The 11,526-nt window shown below is 34.2% G+C and overlaps 1 protein-coding gene across 4 annotated transcripts; it reads left to right on the top strand.

Annotated features, from left to right (window-relative positions):
- Nucleotides 1-5,328: 5,328 nt before the first annotated feature.
- Nucleotides 5,329-10,578, top strand: LOC147473850 (U11/U12 small nuclear ribonucleoprotein). Of its 4 annotated transcripts, none has more exons than XM_086587004.1 (5): nt 5,329-7,020; nt 7,230-7,344; nt 8,219-8,326; nt 8,449-9,313; nt 9,402-10,578. In XM_086587004.1, the coding sequence occupies exons 1-4, from the start codon at nt 5,723-5,725 to the stop codon at nt 9,295-9,297; spliced, it is 2,370 nt and encodes a 789-aa protein (XP_086443130.1). In that variant the 5' UTR covers nt 5,329-5,722; the 3' UTR covers nt 9,298-9,313; nt 9,402-10,578. The 4 variants fall into 4 exon arrangements, with proteins under 4 accessions (XP_086443130.1, XP_086443131.1, XP_086443129.1 ...); XM_086587005.1 differs by having other exon boundaries at nt 5,469-7,020; nt 10,240-10,578; XM_086587003.1 differs by having other exon boundaries at nt 5,597-7,020; nt 7,212-7,344; nt 10,240-10,578.
- Nucleotides 10,579-11,526: the final 948 nt, after the last annotated feature.

The raw sequence follows: 11,526 nt of genomic DNA, 5'->3' as shown, positions 1-11,526 counted from the left end.
CACATACCCACGTAAGAGTGTTCATACAAAAGTCATGTCTCATTTTATGTGCTTTCTCTTTCTTATTGTGTGATAACTTGAGGAGCTTTTTAGAGTTAACCGGCGTTGTTTCCTTCGTTCGGTTTAAGACCACGGTTATTTTCTTGGCACAACAATCTGTTAAAAGGCGCTTTAGTGATTGCGAGAAAATAATGGACTACAACCTAATGACGGTTGGTTCTAACGAGTTTGTATTCGGAGGATAGGATTTGGAGTTCAGAAAGGACTTGTGGTCACAGCTTGTTTGTTGCAGCTTGTCTTAATTATTTGTAAAATTTGTTATCATTATAAATAAAATTTCCTCTTAAAACAACAATAAAACCAACATTTTCTTTTATTCAAGAGAATATATAAAAAAAACATTTTCTTTTTATTTGGAGAGTATATACTATAAAATAAAAAATATCAATAACGACAACATCATTTTCTTTTTTATTAAGTAGAGTATATACTACAAAAAAAATAAAAAAAAAAAACATCATCATTTTTTTTTTTTCGTGGATTATCCACTGAAAAACAAAAAAAAAAAAAAAAAAAAAAATAAAAAAAAAAAAAAATAAACTAACAAAACAAAACAAATTGAACAAAACAAATCTAATTGAACTTATTCTGCTTCAAATCTGGTCGGCGTGCACTACTCTAGAAGCTCTTAACAAACTTCCACTATTGAAGTTTCGCCATCAATTCGAGAATATAATGTTGGTCTAACTACCTTCAAAACATTTTTCCATATGTTCTACATCATTACAAAGCCCCGCGATCTTCATCTAGGAAATCGAAGATAAAAACCCCATCTTGAAAAATTAACTTTTCACGCATACGCCTCGTAAGAGTGTTCATAAAAAAAGTCATGTCTCATTTTATGTGTTTTCTTTCTTATTGTGTGATAACTGAGGGGAGGCTTGTAGAGTTAACGGCGTTGTTTCATTCAGATTCGGTTTCGACCACGGTTATTTTCTTGGCACAACAACAATTAAAAAGTCGCTTGCTTTAGTGATTCTGAAAAAAATAATGGACTACAACCTAATGTTGGTTGGTTCTAGTTTGTATGTATAAGGAGGATAGGATTTGGAGTTCAGAAAGGACTTATGTCACGACTTGTTTTGTCAGCTTGTCTTAATTATTTGTAAAATTTGTTATCATTATAAATAAAAATTTCCTCTTAAAAAACAACAACAAAACCAACATTTTCTTTTATTCGAAGAGAATATAAAAAAAAACATTTTCTTTTATTTGGAGAGTATATACTATAAATAAAAAAATATCAATAACGACAACAACATTTTCTTTTATTCGTAAAGTATATACTACAAAAAACTAAAAAAAAAAAAAAAAACATCATCATTTTTTTTTTTTTCGTGGATTATCCACTACAAAAACAAAAAAAAAAAATGAAAAAAAAAACAAATAAAAACTAACAAAAAAACAAATCTAACTGAACTTATTATGCTCAAATAATTCGTGCACTACTCTAGAAGCTCTTAACACGACTTCCACTATTGAAGTTTCATGCCATCAATTCGAAATATACGTGTTGGTCTAATTACCTTTCAAACATTTTTCCATATGTTCTACATCATTACAAAGCCACGATCTTAATCTAGGAAATCTGAAGTTAAAACCCCATCTTGAAAAAATTAACTTTCACGCGACATACCGCGTAAGAGTGTTCATACAAAAGTCATATCTCATTTTATGTGTTTTCTCTTTCTTATTGTGTGATAACTTGAGGAGGCTTGTAGAGTTAACCAAAGATTGTTTCATTCCGATTCGGTTTCGAATTTGTTGTTTTCTTGGCATAACAATCTGTTAAAAGCCTGCTTTAGTGATTGCAGAAAATAATGGACTACAACCTAAATGATGAGTTGGTTCTAACGAGTTTGTATTCGTGGAGGATAGGATTTGGAGTTGAAAGGACTTATGTCGGCACTTGTTTGTATGCGGCTTGTCTTAATTATTTGTAAAATTTGTTATCATTATAAATAAAATTTCCACTTAAAAACAACAACAAAACCAACATTTTCTTTTATTCGAAGAGAATATACAAAAAAAAAACATTTTCTTTTATTTGGATAGTATATATATAAAAAAAAAAAAATCAATAACGACAACAACATTTTTTTTTTATTAGAGTATATATATAAAAAAAAACTATAAAATAAAAAAAAAAAAAAAATTTTCTTTTTTTTTTTTTTCGTGGATTATCCACTAAAAAAAAAAAAAAAAAAAAAAAAAAAAAAAAAAAAAAAAAAAAAAAAAAAAAAAAAAAAAAAAAAAACCCTATAAAAAAAAAAAAAAATAAAAAACTAACAAAACAAATCCTAACTGAACTTATTACGCTTCAAATACGGTTCGGCGTGCACTACTCTCTAAGTTCTCTTAACGGCTTCCACTATTGAAGTTTTCGCCATTAATTGAGAATATACGTGTTGTTGGTCTAACTACCTTCAAACATTTTTCCATATGTTCTACATCATTACAAAGCCAACGATCTTCATTTAGGAAATCTGAAGTTAAAAACCCCATCTTGAAAAATTAACTTTTCTCGCTTTACATACCACGTAAGAGTGTTCATACAAAAGTCATGTCTCATTTTATGTGTTTTCTCTTTCTTATTGTGTGATAAGCGGGAGGCTTGTAGAGTTAACCAAAGATTGTTTCATTCCGATTCGTTTCAACAATTGTTGTTTTCTTGGCACAACAACTGTTAAAGTTTCGCTTTAGTGATTGCAGAAAATAATGGACTACAACCTAATGACAGTTGGTTCTAACGAGTTTGTATTCAGGAGGATAGGATTTGGAGTTCAGAAAGGACTTGTGTCACAGCTTGTTATACGCTTGTCTTAATTATTTGTAAAATTTGTTATCATTATAAATAAAATTTCCACTTAAAAACAACAACAAAACCAACATTTTTTTTTATTCGAAGAGAATATACAAAAAAAAACATTTTCTTTTATTTGGAGAGTATATACTATAAATAAAAAAATATCAATAACGACAACAACATTTTCTTTTTTATTCAGAGTATATATACTACAAAAACTAAAAAAAAAAAAAAAAAAAAATCATCATCATTTTTTTTTTTCGTGGATTATCCACTACAAAAACAAAAAAAAAAAAAAAAAAAAAAAAAAACCCCCTAAAAAAAAACAAATAAAAAACTAACAAAAACAAATCTAACGAACTTATTTCGCTTCAAATACGATAAGGTGCACTACTCTATATAAGCTCTTAACGGCTTCCACTATTGAAGTTCATGCCATCAATTGAGAATATACTGTTGGTCTAACTACTACCTCGAAACATTTTTCCATATGTTCTACATCATTACAAAGCCACGATCTTCATCTAGGAAATCTGAAGTTAAAAACCCCATCTTGAAAAAATTAACTTTTCACATACATACCACGTAAGAGTGTTCATACAAAAGTCATGTCTCATTTTATGTGCTTTCTCTTTCTTATTGTGTGATAACTTGAGGAGGCTTGTAGAGTTAACCAGCATTGTTTCATTCCGTTCAGTTTCGACACTGTTATTTTCTTGGCACAACAATCTGTTAAGCTGCTTTAGTGATTGCAGAAAATAATGGACTACAACCTAATGACAGTTGGTTCTAACGAGTTTGTATTAGGGAGGATAGGATTTGGAGTTCAGAAAGGACTTGTGTCACAGCTTGTTGTACGCTTGTCTTAATTATTTGTAAAATTTGTTATCATTATAAATAAAATTTCCTCTTAAAAACAACAACAAAACCAACATTTTCTTTTATTCGAAGAGAATATACAAAAAAAAAAAATATTTTCTTTTATTTGGAGAGTATATACTATAAATAAAAAAATATCAATAACGACAACAACATTTTCTTTTATTCGTAGAGTATATACTACGAAAAAACTAAAAAAAAACATCATCATTTTATTTTTTTCGTGGATTATCCACTACAAAAAAAAAATCTTGTTAGTCCAATGAAACTACTGAACTTAAATCTACTAGCAAGTAAGCTTAAGGATAGAGTTCCTGATTGCTACTAATTGCCAATGACAAAGTACTACTCCGGCCTTCCAGAGCAGCACTGATGACTGATTTGTTGTCACCTTTAAACAAATACTCTTCTATGCCCATTCTAGTACCAAAATAGCCACAACTTATGCAGCAACCATCTCTGGTTCTTCGCATCCCTAGCTTTAAACCTCCTAGCTCCTGCCCCTAGTGGTTGACCTTCCTTATCCCATGCTATTACACTTGCTTCAGCCCATCTACTGTTCCTGTCAAAATCAGCATCGAACTTAACAAGTACGTGCGGAGTCTCATAAGTAATCAAGTAAGCGGAGCGAACGATCTGGGCAGAAAGGAGGGTTATGCGGACAAAAACTAAGTTGGTTAGTTTCTATCTGTCTGTCCTCACCTATCTCTCCTTCCTTCCCTCCCTTTCAACCAAACCCTAACTATCTCTCTCTCCCCACCCACAAACCGATCTCTCCCTTTCTCTTCTCCACTCTCCGCTCACGCCCCACTGCTTAGTAGTTATCTAGTAATAGGAAATAGATCAGCTATATGTTAGAAAAAAAAATGAATTTGCACAAATCCATTAAAATATGAATGAGTAGTTTGTCTCCCAAGTTACCCCACTTGAGATGAAATGGGTTTTTTCTTGAAACAGTACATGTGAGAAAAACCTTTTCAAAATGATGCACTTGTTCGCTTGATTGCATTATGCGAAAAAGGTGCGACCTTTCGAAATATGCCTTTGGTTTCAAATGATCATCATCTTAGAAAAGGTGTGACCTTTCGAAATATAGGCCAGCGGTTGAAATGATGCTTTATCTGCCGAAAATGGTGTCTTTTCGAAACATGTGACTTTTCAAAAAGTTGCTTACTTTTTCCAAAGTTATTTGTGTTGTTTGTTTGAAGAGGCACCACTCACCTATAAATAGTGGATGAATTTGAAGAAAAATACACCCGGATCACACGCGAGTTATGATCTTTTCTTCTCCCTTTGTTCTTAGTCAAATACTTATGTTGTGTTCGTTGATTTATAGAATTGAAGTCTTAGCTTTACATAGAAGAAAATCCGTTTATCTTGGGAGGCAGGTTTCCCATCAACCTTCAAACACCGTGAGGTGGAAAATCTGTCTTAAGGACATAATGTATCTACACTATGCTTTCGGATTTAATTAAAGTCAACAAGACACTTACAAGACAAAAGATTTGTATAGTTTGGTAATTGGTAGAAAAGAACTACAATTAATTAATTTGTATATTAAGTTGTTAATATTTTGAAGGGTTGAAGATGCATGATGTATTCCCTTTCTTTAGTAAATGCCAACATGCATTTACTGCCTTGTTCCATGCTTCTTCTCATTGTTCCACCTCTTGCCCTGGCTGCATTATCCTCTTCAAACTTTATCTTGTTTCTTGTTTCCCATATTGCATGCATAGTACTGATAGTAGTACATGCCATGATCCCTTTATGTGCCAAATCCTCAATTCTGCTACAACTCCATTTGAGTATGTCTTCCATCCAAGTTCTTATATTCATACCTTGTCATGTGTTTTTTTAAAGGTCTTATTCTGAATTTGGCACACGAGCATATATAAACCCATGCACAAACAGTTTATTATGACAAATTGTACCAAAAAGATCAAAACTTTGAGCTAAAACCTGAAAACTCCTCCACCCATGAATCAAAATTTCACTTTCCTTCCTCCTCAAAACCCACACTCTTCCATTCGAACCACACTCTCCAATCTCAAAAACTTGATTGATATAGCAGAAACAACCTTAAACTCTACAACCAATCTTCTCAATTTATCAAATGAACAACAAAAAGACGACTTCATTCCTTGCCCATTCAATTCTAACCATCGAATGCCACCTCAATACTTATTCCCACACACCCTTCAATGCCAGAATTCGATTGATTTCACTCTTTTGGACTCTTTGCATTACCCGAATTCGATTAAGTCCCAAGACGAATTGCGTAAAGATGATCTTTTTATTCAGTGTTTGAGTGAAGGGGATGGTGATTTGTGCTTTTCGATCGATGGGTATGGTGATTTTGGATTGAATTTCTTTTATAAAGATTGCCCAGGTGTTTATTGTTCTTCTTCTTCTGAGGTTGAAACTACTAGTAAGAGGACTTTTACACTTCCTAGTGTTTTGTCAATACACTGTGCTAATTTTGTAGTTAGTAGTGATGTTAGGATAAGTAAATGTGTTTCGAATCAATGCTTGGGCATTATACTTCCTTCGGATTTCTTAGCTTTGAGAAGTGAAGTTGAGAGGTGGAATGGTTTTCCTAGTTTGTATGGATTTTCGGTGCTTAGAGTGGTTTCGTGTTTACAAATGGTTAAGGATAGTGATTTGTTGAAATGGGTGATTTCAAACTCGCCTTTTTATGGGGTTGTTATTGATGTGCCTATGAGGGATCATATATGTTTGCTTTTGAGGCTTTGTTTGAAAGCGGTTGCAGTGGAAGCACATTGGTTAAATGAGTCAATGTCGAACAAAGATGTTAAAGAGGGGAATGTGAGGTCTTTAAGTTTTAACTGTCCAGTCCTAGTTGAAGCTATGAATTGGTTAGCATCTCAACTTTCTGTATTGTATGGAGAAGCAAACGGGAGGTTCTTTGCTATTAACATGCTAAAACATTGTGTATTGAATGCTGCATCTAGTGTATTGTTGTTTTCTTCAGAGAAGGAAAAGATAGGAATCAGTGCTTCGAAAGAAGGATGTGGAAAGTTATGCGACACTATTACTGAAATGGATTCCGAGTTCTCTAGTGACAAAGTGGTTGGGAATGTCAAAGTTGAAGAACTACCTGAGGAATGTGAAAGGCTTAGTACTGAAAACACAAGTCATGGATTAGTTTTTGTATCACAGATTGCAGCAGCAATTGCTGCGTTGCATGAGCGATCGCTGCTTGAGGAAAAAATCAAGGGGTTACGTGATGCCCAGTCAATTTCCAAGTCACAGCTGTATGTTTCATTTGGCACTAATCAATATGTCTGTCAATTTTTCTGTGTATATTAGATTAGATGGTCACCTCATTCTTGCGAGAGGACCTTTTAACATTTGCACGAAGAAGTCATTTATTTTTTGTAGTCTTTACATCCTTCTTTAGGCAACAAACTGATCTTTTAGTTCGAAGTTTTAATTAATCTTACAGTGTTCCTTTACATTGTAGACTAGCTGAACATTCTTATGTGACAACAAGAGCTGACGAGGAGAGGAGAAAACGCTCTAACTATAGACCTATTGTTGAGCATGATGGACTTCTTTGGCATCGATCACGTAATCAGGTATGTTTTTTAGTTGTACTGGTCTTGTTTTACCATGATGGTCTTTGAATCTGTAGAATAACAACAGGACATCTTATTATCCAAAATTGGAAAAAGTGTTAGGGTTTTGTAATACCGAAGTACATGGCTATTTTCTTTATGACCTTAGTAGCCTTCTTTTATTTAGTTAAGAAGAGTTTAGTTAATTACCTCATCCATTGAGGCCCAATAGAGCCATGCCCTTTGTCCAGTGATGTCATATAAATGGAAAGGAAGGGAAACTGGAAGTTCTTTGACATTGACTCATGAGACTAGGGAGGGGGTTGGAGGATGGGTTGAGTTCATTGATGCATTACAAAATGAAAGTGCGGCGAGCTGTTTGAATCCTTATTCTTATATAGGGAAGTCTAGTTTAAAGTAGTTTTTTTTACTAGTTGTACAAATCATTTGACGTGTCAGATGAGAGAATTGGACAAATGCATTTACTTGGTTTCTGACTTATCTAAGTGTATTTCCAGTTGACTGTGTTTGGTGGCTGTTGCATACTGAACGTGGATATAGTTTATTCTTTATAGACGCATTACAAAAACGAAAATGTGGCGAACTGTTTAAGTCCTTATTCCTATATTGGGAAGTCTAGTTTAAAGTATTCTCTTTCACATTAGTAGTACATTAATTTTATGATGTTTCAAATAAGAGGAATGGACAAATGCATTGGCATAGTATCCGACTTAGCTAAGTGTATTTCCACTTGATTGTGTTAGGATTTAATAACTGATGTGGCTGTTGCATATGGATTACAGAACGTGATCCCCCCCCTCCAAAAAAAACAGCATCAATGATTTGTGGTTATTATATTGCCGTTTGACATTTCTGTTTTAATTAATTTTTTAAGGATTCAAATAAGTCAAAGACAAGAGAAGAGTTTTTGGCTGAGGAAAGGGACTACAAACGCCGAAGAATGTCATATCGTGGCAAGAAAGTGAAGAGATCAAAAACTGAGGTAGATAAAGGCTTCTTTTGTTGAGCTCCTGAAATTCTTCATGGAATAAGTTCTTTGTTTGAAATGTATGCTTTAAGTACCTAACACTTGTAGTTGTTCCTTTTCTTGTCTATTTCATGAAGGTACTGCGGGACATAATTGAGGAGCACATGGACGAAATTAAGGAAGCAGGTGGTATTGGGTGTTTTGTGAAAGGTTCTGCAGAGAGTGGGGTTTTCCCACCTAGATCTGTCTCTGTTAATGATGTGACAACAGATGATAAGCTAAAGAGAAACTTAGGTGATTCACCCGAACCAAGTCGAGGGCAATCACATGGTAACTGGAAACTGTTGCAATCTAAGCATAGAAACGAGTCTATCAAATTGGAGGGTTCTCCTTTTGAAAATCACTTAGACACTAAGAATTCACATGAGAGGCAAAGACGAAAATCTCATGGGCCCCGTGAATCTCTTGAGGGTCATAAGAGAAGTAGTAGGAAAGAAAAACATGATAAAGAGTATAGATCCAGAAGTCCAGAAAGAGACCGAAGTCGTGGACGGTCATATGAAAAACATAAGCATCGGAGGGATAAAAATGAGATAGAAAGGGCTAGAACCAAGTATGGGAAACATGACTCTGTTGCTTCTCACAGGTCCTACTATCGTGATAACAGACACATCTCTTCTGTTTCAGATCCTCCCACTGATGACAGTGAGTATGATCAGATGTCAGAAAGTAAAGATCAATTAAGGGGTAGAAGATATGGGAGTCGTAGATCAGAATCTGTTGCACATTCTATGTTTGAAGACAGATATGATCCTTCAGTATCAGATAGTACCTATGAGGATGCCTTCGAGGATAGATCTTCTGGCAGCAAGTATGTCAGACAAGAAAAGTTGTATAACCTGAATAATGAAAAGTGTATGGATGAAACACAGAGAACAAGGTACACTGAGGAAGGGTGTTATCATAAGCCTCATGAGAAGTCTTAAAATCTTCCATTGTTCGGTAAGTATTTTGATGTCCCTCTCATTCTGTGCTAATTTACTTTTATGAGGCTGTGTCCTTGACTTTCTTTGTTGACACAACTGTGCAGTAAGAAGTAATTCAGGCTTCAGGAATATCTTTCTGCATCTGTATCCTTCTTTGTATCCTTAAAGTGTTTGTTTTATTTCGCGCACTTCATGCTAAATTGTAAATTGGGAAGAATGCAAATGGTTAACTTTTGGTTCTTTTTTTTTTTGGTTAAATTAGGATTTTTTTTTTACAATGTTATTACTATCTTTCAGTAACCTAGAAGAAACTTTCATTACGTTGCATATATTTACAAGTTTTGCATGTACACTGATACGGGTTTAGAACTCCAACTCCAATACAGCGTTGGATTTTGGAAGACCAATGATTAGATATATGAACTCAACTTTGCACCGAAATTATTTAGAGCAGAACAACTGACTATAGATTTTGTTATGGAATGTCTTGATATTTTCGTATCATAATTCATAAAGATGAACTATCCAAACATAGTGACTTTAAGAATAACTCTCTAAAACTTATGCTAGAAGCATGATTCTATGCAAGAGCTATAGGTTCTTTATTGAGTTGAAACACCCAAAGTGTTTAGTCTCGAGAGATACATTTTTAAAGCAGTTTCAGAGTTGCGTCCAGGTTCACCCTGGATTTGAGGTTTATCATTCTTAGGTTTAATTATTTCAAATGTTTCATTGTCCATTTCTTTACGACTGTTTGCTTATTCTGCATAAGAAATCCATCACTTCATACATATCTTATCCTGAGTTGTTATTGCTTATACATAATATTTGCTTGTTCGAGATTCAGTTCATTTTGTTATCGTTTGTGTGGTTTTTAGTGGTTTCCATGCTAATGGTTTAAGGCCAGCTCATATTTTTCAAGCACGCTTCTCCATTTTGTAGATTGTACAAGTTAGAGGCAGAAAGCTTTGCTGAGGACATGACCTGCAACTACAGATTCCTTAATACAAGGAGAAGAATGTGATTGGTGCCTGTTGTCGGTTTCATTTCCAGAAAACGTCTGATTGACATTTCCTCTACATGAGCAGTGGAACTACTCGAATGTTTGCTGAAAGTTACATCATTCAGAAATGTCCAAGTTAAACTAGTATGATGTCTGACATTTTTATTAACTATGTGATTCTCAGAAGATCACAATAGCGCCATAGCGGGCCAATTATACTATGGTTGGAAAGGAAACAACATGATTTCTTTATTAAGTGTATTTAGACTTTTTTAGCACATTCTGCCCACACGGTAGACATTGATGAGTTCAGTCTCAACATGATATCTCTAGCATTTGTAGATGCACTCCGCCTGCTCATACATTCCCTCACACATTTATCGTGACAACAGTTCCCGTTCCACAGTACTTTCGTGCAAACGTGAGGCTGCTGATAGCTTGCACACGGCATAACTAAATCTTTAAAAAAAACTTGGTCTAATTTTTGAACGAACTTAACGCAACTAACAGTAAACTGTTTATATAAAGTGATTAGCTTGGTATTTGAGTATGGTTAACCAGGGTAGAACATGCATCTTAGTGAAGAACTAAGGGGTAGATAAAAGAATGGATATGTAAATATGTTGAGAATAAGCTGGAAATTGAACATTTGAAAATAGGATTACGATTACAAGTGCAATAAAATCAAGCAAGAATTTATGTTCAGAATAGGCGCGTTATAACTTTTATTATGGTTGCCAGTTTCAACTAGTCTAAAGAGCATGCAGTGATGAGTTACAAGTTACAACTCAACAGAAGTCTGAAGCACATTGACACTCAATAATATCTCTATCATTGTAGATGCATTTTCCAATTCCAATGAACATCTTGTCACAAGTGTCTGCGCATTTATCGTTACAACAATTCCCGTTCCACAGTGCTTTGACGCAATAGTGAGGATTATGATCGCTTGCTACGGTTGTGGTCAGCCATTGGCTTCAATCTATTGGTGGCTGCAGCTGCAGGAATCATAATCAATGAGAAAAAAGAAAATTTACAACTGAATTCTTTTTCCTTCGTCTCCGGCTGTAAATTCGTTGGCGATGCCCCGAGTGCTTTCATGGTTTCATCGTCAAAATTTATTAGTAAACAAAAACTAAAAATACATAAAAATCAATGGAGCTGCCTATCACTTGGCAGACCGATAACAGTGTAATTTCAATATCTTGTAGAAGTTTACTAGTCGG

The sequence above is a fragment of the Coptis chinensis genome, unplaced genomic scaffold (genome assembly GCF_015680905.1).
Source record: "Coptis chinensis isolate HL-2020 unplaced genomic scaffold, ASM1568090v1 utg1761_pilon_pilon, whole genome shotgun sequence".
NCBI lineage: Eukaryota > Viridiplantae > Streptophyta > Magnoliopsida > Ranunculales > Ranunculaceae > Coptis > Coptis chinensis.
This window is presented reverse-complemented; position numbering and strand designations above follow the sequence as displayed.